General features: G+C 35.6%; 1 protein-coding gene across 2 annotated transcripts in view; it reads right to left on the bottom strand.

The window, feature by feature from the left end:
- Positions 1 to 490: 490 nt before the first annotated feature.
- LOC131072426 (AP-4 complex subunit mu) overlaps positions 491 to 20,713 on the bottom strand; it is an 83,473-nt gene continuing 63,250 nt past the window's right edge. Inside the window, exons 4-13 of one of the 2 annotated variants that reach the window (XM_058008570.2) lie at positions 15,007 to 15,123; positions 14,717 to 14,875; positions 14,369 to 14,495; positions 13,908 to 14,011; positions 13,670 to 13,774; positions 13,382 to 13,476; positions 3,734 to 3,821; positions 3,550 to 3,610; positions 3,317 to 3,390; positions 491 to 1,086 (exon numbers count right to left, since the gene is read on the bottom strand). In XM_058008570.2, coding sequence (XP_057864553.1) covers positions 988 to 1,086; positions 3,317 to 3,390; positions 3,550 to 3,610; positions 3,734 to 3,821; positions 13,382 to 13,476; positions 13,670 to 13,774; positions 13,908 to 14,011; positions 14,369 to 14,495; positions 14,717 to 14,875; positions 15,007 to 15,123 — 1,029 coding nt within the window. In that variant the 3' untranslated portion in view covers positions 491 to 987. The remainder of the gene's footprint in view (positions 1,087 to 3,316; positions 3,391 to 3,549; positions 3,611 to 3,733; positions 3,822 to 13,381; positions 13,477 to 13,669; positions 13,775 to 13,907; positions 14,012 to 14,368; positions 14,496 to 14,716; positions 14,876 to 15,006; positions 15,124 to 20,713) is intronic. The other variant, XM_058008571.2, reaches the window with a different exon arrangement.

Consider the following 20,713-nt stretch of genomic DNA (forward strand, 5'->3'; position numbering starts at 1 on the left):
CCTCCATATTTTGATTGAGATATCTTATTGTCAAACAAGTAGTTTAAATATGTCAATACTACAGCCAAAATAAATATTAAAAAAAATTAATTGACACTATGAAGTATGAACGTCTAGAAATTAAAAGTCTCCAAGGCTAAGTTTCTTGTTTTTACTCACAGGATACTTAAGGCCTAATAAAAATGAACTTTTTTCATATTTCCTAGCATCTGTATCCCACTTCCTTTTTAGTTCCGCTGTTCAGAATTCCCAAGTATACCATGCTTTGTTTTAATATAATCTCGTCCTACTTTGAGTTCACGTGTTTGTTATAAAATGTATTACTACCCATTTCACCTACTCCTGGGATGGTCCATCGTCTAGCATTTCTTTATGATGCAATATTCCAAGAAACTATATGGATAAAATGCCAGAATACTAGTAAAGCATGAGATTACTTTGTCACAACCACCTTCACACCATGCATTTCATGACCCACAGAGACCAATCGAAAGAAAATCACTTTTTCAGCATAAAGGGATATAAATGGTGAATAATGGTCACTTCTGTTTGACAGAGTCTAGTGACACACTTGCACTTTCTGAGATCAATTATATGCAGAGAACAGAAGATTTATTTCATCTGTGGAATGTTTTGATGATGGCAATTGCAAAGTAAACAGATGGCAACCAGTTTACAAGGAAATGACAAAGAAAAATCAACAAATACAGTTTCTAATGACTACCTTTCTATAGTAACATAACCTTTTTATTTCTCCTCACCTTCAATCAAAACCACTTCCTCCACCTCTTGCCTGAGAGAGATCTTCATGGACAAAAATTGAAGGGTGTCTCCCCAAGCAAGTCACCACATAAGTAGTACCATAAATATTATATATATAATACAGCACTTTAAGTGTGATGAAATTTTCTAAATCCTAACAAATGCAGCACGAATCCCAATGCATTAAACTAAACAAGTAAAACAAATCTTCGATTTTCTAATTGTTCATATTCTGATGACATATGAATTAGCATGAGTCACATATCGCACCCAACGGTAAGGATTGTAAGTTCTGGATTTTTTAACTATTTGCAAGTATCGCACCTGCAAGAAAGTTATGGATATATGATTAGAAAACATCCCCAGCATAAAATGTTGAAATTTTTTTTTTTTTTAAACTATCTAGGACTTAGATGACAATGTTTTTCAGATTTGAATATGCAATTTAGCACCTGTAACAAAAACAAATTCAACTAGCAATATTTAGAACGTTTATGGCGTGCCAGTAGCATATGCAGTTTGAAAACAGTATAACATCACCAAGACATTCATACAAGATGCAGGCAGAAAGTTTCTCTAAAACAAAGATCAAAATCCCTTTCAGCATTGTGATTCACAGATTAAATAGTGTCAGCAAATGCAGATAATTTACATGGAAGAAGTCTAGTACAGCAAGGAAAAAAAAGCTGCTTTACATGCTATTTCCATTGCAAAAGAACACCCCATCAAGACCCAGATACATTGAATCCATAAAAAATTGAGAACAACTTCTTATAATGATATAATTTTCAGCTGAGCTCTGTACAGTACAATTCCATGACGGATAGTTGTGCACAAAGAAAATGGGAATAACGTGGCAAAAAACCAAGATAAGAGATAAGAGCATCAGCGATGGTCGGCCATTCAAGATCTCCATAAAAAATGCAGACCAAGAGGAGTTAGCATTATGAAGTGGACTAAGGTTTCAAAGCTATCAATGAGGAAACACAGGTCAAGTTGATAGAATAAAGCAGCTCCGAGGAAAAGAGCATTGAAAAAGATAATGCAGACCCATCGATCACCAATGGCAAAACATATCAATTGCAAAACAATACCCTATTTAGCACCAGATACATTTAGACAATGAAACTCAAGAAGCAAATTATCATAATGATATAATGTTCAGAAAGCACTGTACAGTGAAACCCAAGTTAGATAGTTGTACACTAGGAAAATAGGAATGATGTAGCCAAAAGGGTTTCTGAACACCAACAAAAAGATACATGAATCGGTGACATGTAGCAACTCAGGATCTCCCTACCAAATGCAAGCTGGCAAGAAGTTTGGTATTATGAAGCAAAGCATTTAAGTTGATAAGTTATCAATGAGAAAAAGTTGGTCAAGATGATCAAATATGGCAGCTCGCAAGGAAAAGGTATTAAAAAACATTGTAGACCCATCCATCACTGATGACAAGCCATATCCATTAGAAAACAATACCCCGTCCAGAACAAGATAAATTGAGACAATACAACTTGAGGAGCAAATTCTTGTAACAAAATTGAGGTTCAGACAAGCTCTGTACAGTAGAACCCCAAGCTGGATGGCTGTATACAAGCAAAATGGAATCGATGTAGCCGAAAAACTCCCAGGAATTTGAAACAAGAAAGATAAGAGACACATGCATCCATGATAGTTAGCCATTCAGGATCTTCATACCAAATGAAGGCTGGCAAGAAGCTTGATACTATGAAGCAGAAGATTTAGGTGGATAAGCTATCAATGAGAAAATGCTGGTCAAGTTGATCAAATAAGGCAGTTCCCATGCCCAGCATGTATTTCAATTGTTTATATTGATTACAGATTCCACGGGTAGCTATGGAAATAAAACAATACATTTAAGCCTTTAAACCAGATACAACTACCTTTGGTGCTCATCTATAAAGTTGATTGTCTGGAAGGAAAAATGTTTAAATATATCTGTACATGGGGTCTCTCATTCAGAGTTTACAAATGATCACCACAAGCACAGAAAGATGGGTGGGGTGAGCAGGGTTGGGAAGCATACACAATGAATCAAGATAATAGGCCAATTAAGATAAAGTTCTAGAATTATGCAAACAAAAGTAATCTAATGATGCATCAGTCCCTGCAACCTCTATGCTGCTAATCATGGTACTCGTGTCTGGTAAATATAAGTTGACCCGCAGATCACATAAGACAACTTATGATATGTAAATATTTTGCTGGTCTACAAAAGGGCCCAGATACAATACACTACCCTAGTGGAGAAGAGCTAGCCTAGGCCCTAAAGAAATGAAGACTTATGGTGCTGTACAAGTCTTCAAGATCTCATTTCATTATAGTTTAATTAAATTATATGGAATATTATCAATACACCAATTATCATCCTAATGTGAATATTCACAAGGAATTCCGCTATTTTGTGGAAGGATACATATTAGTCAAATAAGATGTTTCGACCAAATAAAACTAGTAGAGATAATATTCCACTTGTGACTATAAAGGAGGAAACGTGCAAACTAGCTTCTTTTTATTGATCTATGGATCGTACCTGTAGCCTTGAGGCACTGTACATTGGTATAGTGAAAGTCATACTGACAGGACCTGACTCCTTCGTTATATTCACTGCATTGTGTAAGAGAATGGGAAACATTGAATATTCAAAAATATTATCATAATAGAAGCATCTCAGAACATTTCCACAGTTCACTATAATAATCATTTACAAAACTTATAAAATAATTAAACTTCATGTCAGATTCTTCTAAAAAATATCTTCCTTACTGTTAGTATCCTGTGAAAATGTAAGCTTTGCCCGTAATGTATGTTCGGCACCACCAACAATCTGGCCAAAAATTCAGTAAGTTAAAGTCAAAGGATAAATCAAATTATCAAACCCATAGTATATATATTCCATAGCAATATCAAACCCCCATTCTAGCAGAGAAAGGTGGAAGGGTATCACAACCTTTCTCAGGCCCCATTCTAGCATCTTATTTCCTTCCTTGAAATCTGTAGTTTGCCCTGTTGCTCCTGGCTCCAACTCAAAGCTAACCCTGTCAACATGTTACCGATCAATCTAGTATATTTAGAGATACTAACATTCAAGAATGATAACTATTCCAAACATGATATCAATCCAATGACAAAGGCTACTTCAGACCCAAAGAGACTAAATTATTTAGGACCTGTCATTTCTTTGTAAGAGGACAATGAAAGATGAATAACAAAAGTTCTGTAGAATAAACACAAAGCCAAGTTCATGTTAAAACAATTACCAATTTGGTCCTTGAAAAAATATCCTTCAGCAGTATTTATTCTATGTTATAGCAACAACAGCAATTAGTTTGGACCTCAATATACCAAACAGTCAGCCTGAAACAGATTTCAAAAGTTTTCAAGCAAATTTCCTAAGGAGCTTAGCCTATTCTTCTCCTAATTAATCTTATAGTTTAGGTTTGCCCATTTTTCCTAAGCTGACTGACAGAGTATAATCAAATTATCGAGCTCAAACAATGAATCCATAGCAATGCTTGTTCTGACATTAAAGCCTATTTGAAAATGCTACAGTATGGGTTGCATGATAACTCCATGGAAAACCCTTTCCTTTCCAGGTGTGCATATATCACATTCTATGTTTTTACTATGATTGGACTCTGAACGAGTTAACAATTTGAGCAAAGTTGCATGGGCACAGATATGGATATGGCCATTTATGAAGACCCCAATATGGACGGATGCATACGAACTTCAGAAAAAACACATACACATATATTTAACACAAATTTGTAAGTTATTAGAGGATATTTTCATTACTTTAAAAGCAATATCGACACAATTGCTACATACATAATTATCATAGTTGAAAAACCGAACTTGGCCATAACTCAGCAGGCCCAAAAATTTTAAAAACTCGGGACTCAGTAAAAACTTGACAATTTTATTGAACAATTTACATACATAAATGTTTAAAAATATTCTCGAACAAAACACATAATACTAAATTTGTTGAGCATATTAATTATTTATATCACTAAATAATCAAAAATAGAATTTAATTCATACCATAGAACAAAAAACAAGTTCAACTCTAAATGAGGTATATTGCCACTCCCACTAGCCATGTCATATGTAGAAGTTGAGTCATCTAAAGAGATTTTTGGCAAGTTGTGCAATAATAGCATCTAAGTAGGCACACTCGAGAGTTATATCCCAATCCCCCATCACCCATTCATTGGAATCAAATTTTTAATTTGACAGATTCCAATAACTATGGGGATTTGGGAGTAGAGACCGCAATGAAGTTGAGGGATAGTGCCCCTCATGGGGTCTAGTGGCAACGCCGCCAGCAAGGTCAAGGGGCAATGCCCCTTGCAGGGTTCAAGGGCAGCCAACCCAAATTGAGGCCTTTGAAACCTTTACCACCAATGGAAATCACATTTTTTTAACTGTACGCAAGAAAATATAAATTATATGAATGTGGACAAAGTTTTAATACAAAACTCAAGGGTACTCGTGAGTCAAAAGAGTTTTTGAAGAGTTTTTCAACACTAATAATTATAAGTTGATTTAGCAATTTACAATATGCGAAAAATTAGTAAAGTTGCTTTGGAAGAAAACCAAAAAAGTAGGTCACCAAAAAACATTTCATTTGTCTTCCTCATTTGGTGAAGGTTTTGTTTATACCAAAAAAAAAAATGCATGATTGAAGTTTTTTTTAAATTAAATTTAAGAAGATTTACATCAGATTTTTAAAAAATTGAATCACACAGTTTTCGACACGATTAGAAAATCAAGGTATTTTGGGCACATGTGCGTATGGTATGCAACGTATATCCACATTGTATCCGTATTTGTATCCAATACAAATACGGGGATACACACACCCAAGGAGGGGCAGAGGTATATCCAGCTACTCTGCATTTGAGGGTTGCAATTTTACTGTAGCTAGGGTTGTAAAAGTCCTTCATGAACAATCCACCAAGAAAAATTTCCATGTTCATAAAAACTACTTACTTTTCAAGTGTTACAAGTGCAGGTAGGATCAAAAGCCCAATTAACAATGCTCAACACTAGATTTTTTATAATCCTAATGACAATTTTCAAAGTCATGGTTGTCATGACTAGCCTTTTCTCAAATGATTTCCACACACAAAAAGAAAATCAGTGCATTCTTAATTTGGGAAATAATGTTTGAGCTACAGTAAGTTATAGAATTAAAAATGGATTAGACTGATTAGTCAATACTTGGAGGAATCCTTACAGTAGACAAAATTCAAATAATTCAATGCCCTCAAACACTACTATTGTTACATTCTTAAAAAACAATTACCCGATGCTCTGCATTCACCTAAAATATGCTAGCAATATAATATCCAACACAGCTCTCTCTGAACTGAAAGCTAGATTTATAAATTTGTAAAATTCACTGCATACCTCCATGTATTTACTTCAAGAACAACAAATTGACGGTTGAGACAGGTTAGTGGAGAAAAGAAATGTTACATTAAGATTAAATCATTACAGCCACAGTTTAGTGGAGAATAGAAATGTAAAAGGAAGATTCCAATAATTACAGCCACAGCTTAGTGAAGAATAAAGTATAAACATAAAATGAGAAAAGATATTTGCAGTCACTAATAGACTAGAAAAGATAAGATATGATTTAGCCAAATTATATACAAGTTCAGCCTCACTAAAATAGTTTTGACCATAAAGAAAATTTATAACAAAATATCAGCATGTCTGGACACTGCCAGATCTTTGATTCAGACCATAAAATGGAAGATCAGTTAACTCAAGAATAGAACCTTTCCTCTTGAACAACTACCTTTTGACAAAAGCAAAGCTCACATCCACACGAACACATATATCCAAGAAAGAATGAAGTTATAGCATTCACAAGCTACTGGAGTTAATTGTGGGGCTTCCATGACTAGAAACAAAAACAAAAAAATTCCATTAAAAGCTACATTAATCACTTCATTGTACCCTTATTTACATAGGAGATGACCTTGGATGGTAGGAAACACTCCTCTTCCTTATGACAGATTACTCAAACCCCTGCCCATGATTCCAAAATGTAACACCATAGCCTTTCTTCAGTATAGGCATTATGAGAAGTCTCTTGCGAGTGCTTCTAATCAAGGATGAAAAAATTGTCAATAAATCGTCAAAAGTTGAAACAATTTAATCTGCAAAAAAATCGCCACCGATTTTTGGGTAAAAAATGAGCTGTTTTAAGAGGAAAAATCGCGAGAAAAATGGCAAAAAATCGTGTTTTTAATGAAACCCTTAACATGTCGGAGAAAATGCACGCAGTACACACCTGACGGGATTCGCGGCTTCAACTCTTCAGCAACATCTATTTCAAATCGAGGGGATTGGCTTTAACGGGATTTACAACATCTATTTCGATGGGGTTTGATTCTACATTTTATACCGGGTTGAACACACCACACTGGGCGATCTATAGGAATCAGGTTTGGACCCTCAGCCTCCCAGCTACAGCTACCCCACCACCCCCCCAGCTTCACATCGGTTAGAAGATTGGCTTCACTCGCCCTCTTATTATATAGGCTAAACAATTAGCAATTATAAGAATGCTTCCCTCTATGGTCAATCAATGGATCGAGAAAGACCAACCAATCTAAATTGTGAGCGCAAGAAGGACCAAGACTTGTTGATCCTAATTTGAGGTACCGGTGCTAGTCTGCATTCTCACCAAGCTTGCAATCTAGACACACAATTCCAAACTGCTGAAAAACTTGTATTAAAAAAAAAGTTGAAAAACAACACCCCTGATCATGCAAATAAATAAAGCATTTGATAAGAACGAAAATAGTTAGCATAGCAGTTTGCAATCTACATTTTGGGTTCTATTATCATTTTCAAAGTCGTGGAATCAGAATTAGGTACAGGTACAGATATGTGGGTACAATGCACCAGTACAGCAGAATTTTATTTTTTTTTGGAGGTGGGGTGGGGAATGTTAAAATAATATTAATATCTTCTATAATGGTCATCTTCTATTTTTAGTTGTAGACTCATTTAGCTTTTTAGTTAATTAGCTTTTAAGCTTTATTTAGCATTTAGCTTTTTCTTTTTAGTTAATTAGCTTTTAAGCTTTATTTAGCTTTTAAGCTTAATTTGGTTTTCACGATTAATTTAGCTTTCACACTTAATTCAGCGTTTAGCTCTTTAATCTTTTACTTCAACGTTATGTTCTAATTATAGAACATCGTCTTGTAACCTCTATATATACATGTGTATATCGTTCAATGTAATCATCCGATTATTGAATCATTCATTCAATTTATTTTTCATGGTATCAGAGCGGGTCAATGGGATTCTTTAAAGTTTGGCGAATTTTTTAATAAAAATTCATGGCCTTCTTTTTGGAATATTTTCCAGATTTTTTTTTATTGTTTTTTTATAAAAAAAACAATTTTGCTTTTTTGAAGGCTTTTTGAGGGTTTCAAGGGTTTCTGGTTTGTGGGCAAATTTCTTTGTGTTGGGCAGCAGTTCATGTTTTTTTAGGACTCTGGAGATTTTCAGGCCTGCAACCTGGAGGTTTTTTTTTGCAGATTGAAATTTTTCCTAGGGTTTCTGCAATTTTCGACTAGAATTTTGACCCTTCAGTTCAAGTCAAAATTTTATTTTGGTTGCAGATTCTTGGTGGGTTTTTTGAGACCTCAACTGGGTCATCGTCAGATTTTTATAGGTGCATCATTTTCCATATCTCGATTTTTGAGCCGTCGGATCTGCATTCTGATTTCAGATTCTTGGTGGGTTTTTCGAGAGCTTTTCAAGGTTGGTCTCAGATTTTCTGGGTGCCTCGTTTTCCGTGCCTCGAATTTTGTGCCAACAAATTTGCCTTGGAATTTAAAAACAGTCAGCGATGTCTGCTAATTCTATGGACGTCGGGAATTTTGGTGTCTTTTGGGTGCCATTTATGTTGTATATCTGACCTAGGGTTTCTGCCCCCTTTTTTTTTGCGTTTTTTTTTTAAAAAAATCGTCAATATTTTTCTGTTTTTTTTACACAATCAAAGGCATTTTTTTATTTTCTGCATATTATTATTTTTTTCTGATTAATTTTCAAGAAAAATTTTAGGTTTTAAGTTTGCAGAAAATTTTAATTTCTGGGTTTCTTCCAAACCTCGAAATTCGCGCCTTAGAATTCTTGCCAGAATTCTCCTCCAGGGTTTCAGATTTTTTGTGCAGCTGCTTCTATTCTGATTTTTTAATCAGATTCTTCTGCCTCATGTTTTCACTAGGTTGACCTCATTCAACCTCCATTTTTGTGATGGCATCTTTGACCAACATCATGTTGGAACACAGACAGAAGTTCAACAGCTGCCACAACACTTGGAAACAATGCATGTTGACGATATTTGAATATCGTTGCCTTGATCAGATTGATTTAGGCCAGACCTCGTCTTAAAGTCCCAGGGTTTTCACGATTTTTTCCTGAAAAATTTGTCTATTGATTTTCTTATTTTTTCCACAAAAAATCATGGGAGGGTTTTCACGATTTTTTCCTCAAAAATTGTTCGCAGGGTTTATAATTTTCCCTTAAAAATTATCTCATCTGTAATCCACGATATTCGCGTAAGATTTTAGTTATCTGGGTTTTACCATTTTTTTCCACAAAAACTATGATTTGTAACCCTCAAATTTCTTGGTTTTTCGATTTTCTCCTCAAAATCGTAAATTCTCTTTTCGGGGGTTCCTATTTCAGGGTTTAGAATTTTTTCCTTAAAAATTATTATCTGTCATCCACAAGCTTGTGTGGGATTTCTAGGTTTTCACGATTTTTTCTTCAAAAATTGTTTGCTAGTTTTTATGATTTTTTCCTCAAAAATCATCTATAATACACAAAGTTTGCATGGGATTTGTGATTCTGGAAGTTCTCTAGTTTTGATCGATTTTTCTCCTCAAAAATTGAGCTTTGTTGTAGTCAGTTTGTGTCGCACCTGCCAGGGCGAACATCTGCAACCGTGGTATCTTGCAATCAGTTTTGGAGTCGGTACTCTTCTGCAAAAGGGTTTGCTGATTTTTTCCTCAAAATCATTGTTTCAGGCTTTAGTAATTCGTGTGTGCCAGATCTCTAATTCGCGTGTGAAGGCTACATTCGCTTGGATGGCTTTTGGTACTCTTGGTCATTTACATTCTGCAGATCCTAGGAGGGTCTCCCTAGCAGCAGAGTGTTCTTTGCATGTCACCTGCAGTGTTTTCTATAGGGTATTGAGTACGATGACCATTAGGGAGGGTGTTAAAATAATATTAATATCTTCTATTTTTAGTGGCCATCTTCTAATTTTAGTTGTCGACTCATTTAGCTTTTAAGTTAATTAGCTTTTAAGCTTTATTTAGCTTTTAAGCTTAATTTGGTTTTCACGATTAATTTAGCTTTCACGTTTAATTTAGCATTTAGCTCTTTAATCTTTTACTTCAACGTTATGCTCCAATTATAGAACATCATCTTGTAACCTCTATATATATGTGTGTATATCGTTCAATGTAATCATCTGATTATTGAATCATTCGTTCAATTTATTTTTCAAGGCAAGGGGGGAGGCTAGGTATGTTCTGGGTATGTCTGTACAAAAAGCATATAAAAAAATTTAAATGGATAGATAGAAATTTGCAGCCTTAAGAATAAATTAAGTTTAAAATACCATATATCATCCATATGCTAAACAAAACCACCATAATTATTAGCTTGGAGCAGCGTTCCACAGGGATGGGTCCACCCAGAAAAACATGGTGTTTCCAAGCCAGGGGAATGCTTGGGGAATGTCCCTCCACCAACTCTCCACCTCCGCCACACACCCTAGGATGTTTCCTTCATCTGCATATATTTCTTGAACATTTCTCTGCAGGGGACATCCCTGAGATGCCTGGGCATCCCCAACAGGATAGGGGACGTGGATAGGTTTCCCATGGCGGCAGCATTGAAAGTTGGTTTTTTTTTTTTCTAAAGTGATTCCACGCTAACCCTAACTTAACCCCAACCCCCAAGGACTCACCTAAAACTTATAAAAGAGACATTTAGTCTCATTTGCAACCACACAAACTTGAAACTCAATAGAAGCTCATTCTAAATTGAGCATATTCAGTCAATCATTCATCGCAGATGGGGAGAAGCTCAACACTCCCTTACGCATTGCTGCCTATGCATTGAACCCAAAGTGGTATGTGCAAAGGCCCAGCAGAATTACACCTAGAGAGAATGATGAGGTGAAGGAAGGATTCATGTAGGCAATTGACAAAATGTATGCTCCTACAAAGGCTAGCCAGATTCATACCGAGTGGACAAAATTTGCCACTCTTTAGGGATATCTAGAGGCAGCCAAGATAGATCTAGAGATTATGTCACGGGAGGACCCCAAGTTGTGGTGGACTATGCATGGACCTAGTTCTTTGACAACTACTCAAGCCATTTGTTTGCTGTCCCAGGTTTCTAGTTCTTCTGTTGCTGAGAGGAACTGGTCTACTTGCAGCTTTATCCACTCTGTTAAGAGGAACAGACTTACTTCTAGGAAGGCAGAGAAGCTTGTGGCGGTACATAGGGCCTTGTGTCTCAAAAACCGCAACACATCTACATACAAGGAGAGTCCAGCAGCCAGATGGGATGTAGAGCCAGAAGAGCCAGCACAGATTGATGATGATGCTACACAAACAGGACTGGTTGGTATTGGTATAGATGAGCTTGAGCATGTAGGGTCCAGCAGTTCAATGATGAGGAGTTTGGCGAGGAGCTTGGGGATGATTATACTCTACTTCTAGAGTCTAGACTATTAGCCATCAACTCTTACTATCTAGATTCAAGTATTTGCTAATTTTTTTTTGAACTTTGAACTTTGAACATTGTTGAATCTTGATAACTTGATTGTAATTTTGATGAATCATGATTATGAAATCAGAAATTTTGAAAATTCTTGTTCCAATGTCTATATATAAAATTTATATTATTACTAGTTCGATGCAATCATTGCAATGTGTTTAAGTTTAAACTAAACTTTACCTATTCCTTAGGCTTATACAGAGTAACAGTTATTATGTTATACTGATACATCTTTATCTTTTTTAAACTAATTTTTCAAGTACTATATGTATTATGTTAGCACCACTCCCCCAAGATGCATCCCCCCGTCTCTGCATCAGGAAACTCGGTGGAACACTGGTTTGGAGATGCATATCTATCTCATGTCATTAATTTAATATTTAATATAGGCACATCCAGACAGATAAACCTCCTTTTACGAACATAATCATATTTTAAATAAAAAATAAAGGCACCATATTAATTTAAAAATAGCTTCCCCTTATTCCTCCATGGTTCCTTTTTCTTTTCTCGTTTTACATCTTTTCTATCCTTTCCCATGGTCTTCTATGTAATCTTTTAGAGTTTGTTCCTCACACATGCCTTTCAATTTTCTTTTTGTTTCAATCTCTAATGCTTTGAAATATGCTCCAATTTCCTCCTCCTTGTGAAAAATCAAATTAGTCCCAGTGCTAAGTCTAAGCACATATAATTAATGATAACCAAAATCAACATAACATCAAAATCATTGAGAACAAGGTGATATAAATCCACTGGCGCCAAAGTAAAAACTGATATGCAAAGGTATTTTAATGAAATAAACCTTCTTAGCAGCACAGGGTATTCAAACAGCAGAGAGTATGAATTCACATATTTGTTTCTCGTGATTGAGTTATCTTATCAGTTAAGTATTTGTATCTGTGTTATGTATTCATGTTTGTCACTCCATGTCTAGAAATCAGAATTCAACCAACAAAACAAGGATGTGACACACAGTGGTACGCGGGGGGGCCAACAAATCCTCTCATCTTTCCATAAGTGGATGAACTATCCTAAAGAGCAAGAGGAGAGAGGGAGAAGATTTGCACCCTTATAATCTGAAGCCCTCAACCTTTTGCCAGCTTATTATTTTGACTTTTCTTGTTGTTGCTCAATCCTTATCCTATTTTGGCTGTTTAACTGAAGCTAACCAGAGAGAGAAAGATAGTAAAGAGGGATAAGCTAACACCAGCACGGAAAGGAGATGTCAGATATTTTTATAGTGCTGGGTGTTCGCATTTGTATTTTGTGCCTTTTCCCATCACCTAAAACAAGTAAAATCAGCATATAAAAGTTAAAACAAACGTAAGAAAGAAAACATCACATTTTAGCATTTTCTGTGGTTGAAAATTCAACAAAAAAGTATGTCAAAATCAACACCAATGCTTCAAATCAATCTAGAAGCCTTATGTCACTGTCAGATTCATGCAGATTTGGCAGCTTTTTGACGAAATTGTTTCAGCTTGGGAAATGGATGAATTCACAGAAGATTCCATTACAAATCCAATTCTGGGACATTTCGTGACCAGAATAGGCATGACATCCTGCCGATTAGGTAACTTAGAATATATTTAATACTTTTTGGAATGAGCTAGGTATTTACAATGTAGACATCAACAGAATGTATCATCAACAGCCATGATATTTTATATTTGTTACATGTGCATTTAATGAACAAATATTGAGATGTTTTAAATCAGTTTCCCACACAACCACCAAACCACAATGAAGATGCACAAAAAAATACCTTGTTGTGTACTTTGGAAGAGGCATGTGCAATGCAACAGTGTTGGCAGTAATCGTATTGGAAAAGTCAGCACGCACTTTCAGCATAACCTCTGCCTGGAAGTTGAAAAATATAAAAAGGAAAAGCAAATCAACTTTAATATTCGAAATACTCTTTACCAATGATGCAATACTAGCAATACCTTAAGTACAATCATCAACAATGCAAGTTTATTGAATGACACCCCATACATTCAGCGAAAAGCTTGCTATGCAAGATGTTTATTAAGTATGATTTAAGAATTCAAACCTTGAATGCACCAGCTTCTTCAATCAAAGAATTCACACGAAATGGGGGCTTAAACTCTTGAGTCATACGATAGTTCATAACAGGAAATTCTCCATCTGGGGGCACCTATACATCAAGTGGTATAATAAGCAACAAATTGACAAATAAAAATATGAGATGAAACTTAGCTTTGTAGCTGAAATTGCTGAGACCATTAATGCCATCATTTCCTTGACAAAAGCTGGCATTACTTTCTCACCAGGGTTAATGTTCGGTCCAAATCAAAGTTGTCTAGCCGAACTGATTCATGGAAATTGCAGTCATCTAACACTACCATTCCTGCCCCAGCTGAGCTGCTGTAATCTGATATGCAACTTTATGTCGGTAAACTAATTACTTTTAAACAAGAATAAAAAAATCCTACCAAATACAGCTGCAACTTGAACTTAAGCACACTTAAACAGTAAACTAATTACTTCAAAATATTTGCAAGTAGGAATGTCTGCAGTGAGTTAAAATGAGATTTAAACTAAAATATTACTGGACTTGAATATCAATTCAAATAAGAAGCTATGATATATTTAACCATCAAACCCAAAATCCAAATTGTTAAAAAGAGAAATAAATGGTTTTAACTGAAAAGACTCGTGATAAACTTCACAATAATAGAAATGGCTGATAAATTTGAAAGGGCATCAAATAAGTAAAAGCCACAAATACCATAGCTGGAATGGCCACTTCTCCCAATGCTCAGGTCCTCATTCAAGGCTAGTCGAATTTCAGGGTTGCCTGTCAAATAGCTTTTCATTTGAATGGTCCCATCAATCTCAGATGTCAGAATATACCCCTGTTTCATATCAGTTTATTGTTATGGATTATGTCTCCAACATAATAATAAATTATTAAATTCATCAACAACATTTGCAGTAAAAATTAAGGCACGAAAAAACACTCAATATGCATGCATTTCAAAGAAATTTGATTTTTCAATTAATCTGTAGTAATCCATTATATGCAACATTTATGCACAACTTCATGCTTTTAAGGAGATTCAGTGGAAGTACTCACACTAGAACTAAAAGTTACACTTATTTTTTCAATGATGTCAACAAAAACTTCCTCTCGTTTTCTGCCTCCAGCCTCATTGGCCACAACTGATTTTGTAACAGCTGTTCCTGGCATTCGCTTTGATCCTTGCTGTATAATCTCAAAGCCCAATGGTGAAAGCTACATTCATTTAACTACTTTGGAATAAATAGACTGGAATTTCAAATCTCTTGGATGAAGCTCAATCATAAATTCATAATATTTGAAATTCAAATGAAAATGTAATCAAAAAGGCTTCAAAATATTATTACCATGAACAAAGAAGCAGGACCAAGTGATGGCAAACGTCCAGCATCTACTACAATTGGCTCATTAAAGATAAAGGACTTCAATACTTCGGTTGAAGTAGTCTGTGGATAGCCAAAATCCTGTCACACAAACAAAGAATCACACATGGCACAAATATGGTTGTTTTTGACAGTGTAATTATGGTCTGATCAAATGCTATATCGAAAGTTGCTAGTCTACTCTCATTTCCATTCACTCGTGAATTATAAATATTAAAACAGTGGCGCTCATAATTGCCAATAAAAATATTTAAATACCTCGTAATTTCAAAAAAATAATACACATAAATTTATAATTCAGTGACTTGTCAATGTCAATAGAATACACAGTGAAAATTACAATCAATATTCAATAATCTTCATATTGCTCTTCATCGAGAGCATCAAAGTCAACATTTGGTTCAAATTTCATTTGACCCACAATGAATTACAAGGCCACTTCCACTAGCCATGTCAATGTAGCTGTTGCCTCATTTAAAGAGATTTCTAGCAAGTTGTCTGACAATAATCACTCAAGGGTTAGATCCCAATTCCTCGCAACCCACTCATTGTAATCAAGTTTCTTATGTGATAAAATCCCGACAATTAGTGGGCCTCTAAGAGTGGAGAACCCAATGGGATTGAAGGGTAGCACCCCTCATGGGGATCTAGGAGCAACACCTCCACAAGGGTCGAGGGGCAACGCCCCTTGTCGAAACCTAGGGGTAAAAACCCTAGTAGGGTGGGCAAGCAATGCCCCTCATTGAGGTCTAGGGGAAACACCTCCAATGGGGTTAAGGAGTAGTGTCCCTCGTGGGAGTATGGGGGCAACACTCCCAACAAGGTCAAGGGGTGACACTTCTCACAAGATCCAGGGAGGGTGTCCCTTGAGTAGGATCAAAGGGCAAAGCTCCTACCAGCAAGCCCAAAGAAAAGCCTTTAAAACCACACAAACCTTCACAGCACACACAATTGTATCACTTGAGCAGGAAAAAATAGGTATTGGGCACCTTTTTTCTTTACAAAAACGTTTTAAAAATGAATTTCTTTTGTTTTTTCTCTTTGGGTTGGCCCTTGAGTCCCCCTAGGTTCGCGCAACAATGGCTTGAGTGCCCCCAAGGTCCCATCCAAGTACCTTGGGTTCCCTGCAGGTCATCCTCCTTTAGTGAAGAGCCTGCAGGGAACCCACGATGCCCAAGCAATACCATGGGATAACCCTAGTTACTCCTATCACAAGACTAGTACAAGATGATGAGCAGCAAATTTTCCAAGCAAGAGCCTATTCAGTACACCAGTGGCATTAATTAGGGAAAAAGATGGTTATTTTTGTATGTGCAATGATTTTCATACACTAAATAACAAGATTATAAAGAAGCAATTTCTTGTTCTTGGAGTGGATGAGTTAATCGACGAGTTACCTGTGTTGTAACCTCAACTTTTAAGTGTCTATTTTTTCCTTTGTTCTCCTCCAAAGGTTGTGCATTTGACCTTACCCACCCTTTGCTAATAATTGATCTGAGAAACTCTAAATGGATTCCTTAAAGTGTCAAATGGTGCAATGTTATTAAAATTTCAAGTCTGCACTTTGTCTGCCATTTCCCTTGACGTTCTTACCTTTATGCCTCCCCTATAGATACCAATATCTCATTTCAATCCTTCCAAAATCAGCTTGGTTTTGATTTTGTCAACCTTTAGAATTTTTGGGCTTTCCTACACATTCATACCTCCTTTGGCATCCCCAGTCCCTAAACCCAAGAGTCATAAAAGCCTGTGTCGAAGTTGGATTTTCAACCGTTCCCTATTCAAGTACCTTCTTCCATCCATCCCCGAAGTATCAACACCAAATTTTATTTTGTCACAAATTTTTTGAGTGTTGTTGACATTTCGAAGTTTCAAATCCCTCCATCCCCATCAAACTTGTCATCTCGATCATGTCTTCCTCGAAATTCTAACAGCCCGAAATTACATTAAGTCTTTTCCTAAATTCCTCAAACCTTTTGAACTTTCACATTTTTTTATCGCTTCATACCATCCCTTCTAATCCCAACATCCCTAAAGTTCACTTTTCCTTTAAGTCCCATTCATCAAGATTTCAAAGTTTCCCTATTACCTTCATCTAGATGATATCATGTTGATGTCAACAGTTCCTTTATTTCCTTGTCAAGGTCAAGCTTTCAACTATCCCTTAACTTGGTACCATTTTAAGGCTTGTCTAAAACTTTGATTCCAATTCATGATGACATCATGTTAATGTTAGTAACCCTAAAGTGATGGCATCATGCTAACATCATTAACTCAAAGTTCCTCATCCATCCCATCCTTCTATATCCATTCCTCTCTTATTCCCCAACCCTCCAATCGTAAAATGTGGTATGAGTTTCCTCTAACCCCCAACTGTCTAGAATTCTTGCCATTTCTCACCACATCTCCCACCCACCCTCCTGGACAGCCTAGCCCTAGAGCCTCATTAATAACCAAATTTGGCCCTACAACTACCAAAGTTAATTTGATGGTACCCAAAAAACATTCTATATGTAGATTTGCACAAATCCGAAGGAAAAGTTCAACGCTCAACCCATACCAAAGTTATTATTGCTAAGCCTGACAACTAACATGCCATCTTTAGGCCACTCTTTTAGTGGATTTTTTGAGCGCATCATTGCACAGGATTTTTAATGCCATTAATGTTCATATGTATGGCGAATGGACAAAGGATAATTTGCTCATAGGTCCAAATGTTCATGGTTCCCAAAGAGGTGATTTTGATACAACATTTATGATGGTAGCAGCTAGAGTATGGGAACCCCTCCAATTGCTAAGGTCACAGATTTTCAATATTTTGATGCAAGTTTGGACATTTCCCACTATGGCACGAGCTGCATTGGGTATAAATGCCTTCTTTTTCATTTTAAATGCATGGAAAAATCAGTTTGGAGAAGAACAGAGAAGAAAACACTTCCACATAGCTAGGGTTTTGATTTCAGTTTACGGAAAAGACATTTTTGTCTTTTAATGATCTAGGCTTATCCCAAATTTGTAACAAACTCATTGTAATCTCTGAAGACCAAGTTTTAAGTGTGAAATTGATCTTTGATTGTCTCCATTGCCATTGTGTTCATTTCTCAAAGTATATGTGATCAATTGGCCATCCTATTGTTCATTTCAAAATAACAAATGAAATGCTCAGGTCTGTCTATGGATTACTAAGAGACATTTAATATTCTGAAAACTTTGTTATTTCTTTGAATACATGTTTAGAACCTAGTTTACTTGTATGTTCTAAGGAGTATAGTCTTAAGTGAAACCTTCATTAAGGAGTAACACTAGGATTTCAATCATTGCATGTTTTGGATGGATTCATGACTCTGTATAGCCTTGTTAGGGAATTGGCACCAATCTTCTATTGACTCTACCTCTCATCACCCCAACACATTAAAACAATTACAATCACTTTCTTTTAGTTGTGTTGTTAGATTGTCATGCTTCCATGTATGAGTGCATAACAACAATAGGGGTTGGTACCAATATTTTAAACACGCTACATAATAAGCCTTTTCTATTATATAAAAGTGCATGGCCTTGGATATTTAAACCAGCACATAGGTATTATTGTAAAACCAGTATATGGATACATTTTTGCAGTGGGTATGGTTTGTAGAAAGGTAATTGTCTAATCCTTGTAGTATCATACAGTTCAGCACCTTAGGGAAATCCCTCTTGGTCTTGGAAAACTAAAAGTGAAGGATGTCTTACCCACCTCAATAATTGGTCCTAAGTTGCCCAACCTAAACATAGGATTTATGGTGCTCTTCCCAGGTTGAACACCCCTAGCACTTGGGAGATTACCCATGCTTTGGGATTTTGGATTCACAACTCTAATCATCAACAACATGGAATAGCTATTTTCTCCAAAATTTGAAAAATAATTGAATCAATAACAGAATGATATTGAATAAATTAATAACGAATATACAAGCGTGTATAAAGGAATTACAAGACGATGTTCTAAAAAGAACAAACCGTTAATCTAAAGCTTTAACATGAAGCTAAAACACTTGAAGCGCTAAATAAAGCTAAACGCTAAAATCTAAAAAGCAAACTATGCGTTCTTATAAAACAAGCAATAGTTTCACTTAACGAACTAAAAAGCAAAAAGCTAAATGACCATTAATAAAAGAATTAAATATAAATGACTAAAATATAATTAAATATTCTAATACCCTCCCTTAATGGTCATTCTATCTACTAACTACCCTACAGAAGACACTGCAGGTCTTTTGATCACAAACGGAAAGAACACTTTGTTGCGGCTAAGACCCTCCTAGGATCTGCAAAGTGTTAATGATCAAGATTACCATAACCCATCCAACCTGATGCTGGGTAAAACAGAAACTTGAAACCACGATTTTCAGGAAAAATCGACAAACCCTCCAAAACTGAAGATACAAATCATCATTTTTTGTGGAAAAAAATGGTAAAAACCCTAAACATGAATTAAAACCCTGAAACGATTTTTGAGAAGAAAATCGAACAAAACCCTAAAACATCGCGCAGCAAAACCCCAAACATCATGCTATAAAACACTAGACATCACACGGCAAAACACCAGACATCATGTAGTGAAACATTAGACATCACGTGGCAAAACACCAAACATCACACGGTAAAACATCAGATAACTAAAATCCCACGCAAAAATCGCAAATTACAAATTATAATTATAAAGGAAAAATTATAAACCCTACGAACAATTTTTGAGGAAAAAATTGTGAAAACCCTAAAATATTGCATGGTAAAACACTAGAAGGTCGCACAGAGAAAATCCCGCAAAACCCAAAACACTAGCAAGAAGTAGACGAAAAACCTACGACCGAAAATCTGTGAAACACAAGCACGCGCCCTGAAAAAAACGTTGTGCCGCCGTGAAAATACTTAGACGCAAAAATCATGCCAAAAATATCCCAACACGAAAAAACCAAGGAGGATGCCCCAAAAAAATACATACAAAAACTCGGGATAAAATTCGTGCCCCAAAAAAAATTCCTACTATTCGCGATTATTAAAAACCTTCCTAAAAAAAGTCCACCTTGGAAATTTCTTGAAAAAAAATCGCCCAAAAAAAACTTATAATTCAAATTTCTTTCATAAAAAAATAACTTTACAAAAAATTTGGAAATTAAATCTGGGTAAAAGAGCACGAAAAATTTTAATGCCTCGTCACCCGCTCTGATACCATGAAAAATAATTGAATCAATATCCGAATGATATTGAATAAATTAATAACGAATATACAAGCGTATATAAAGGAATTACAAGACGATGTTCTAAAAAGAACAAACCGTTAATCTAACGCTTCAACATGAAGCTAAAACAAAGCGTTAAATAAAGCTAAAAGCTAAAATCTAAAAAGCAAACTATGCGTTCTTATAAAAGCAATAGTTTCACTTAACCAACTAAAAAGCAAAAAGCTAAATGACCGCTAATAATAGAATTAAATATAACTGACTAAAATATAATTAAAAATTCTAATAAAATTGGCATTAGGAGCCTTGACAATAGACATAAAGCCAAATTTAGGAAAACCCACGGATGCTATGAATATTTAATGTGTGTCTAGCTCTCACGAATGCAGTAGGCAATGTCAAAACTACCACAAATAAGGTATTTTATCTTTACACAAAATTTGTTTCAT

Source organism: Cryptomeria japonica, chromosome 8 (assembly GCF_030272615.1).
Source record: "Cryptomeria japonica chromosome 8, Sugi_1.0, whole genome shotgun sequence".
Classification (NCBI taxonomy): Eukaryota; Viridiplantae; Streptophyta; class Pinopsida; order Cupressales; family Cupressaceae; genus Cryptomeria; species Cryptomeria japonica.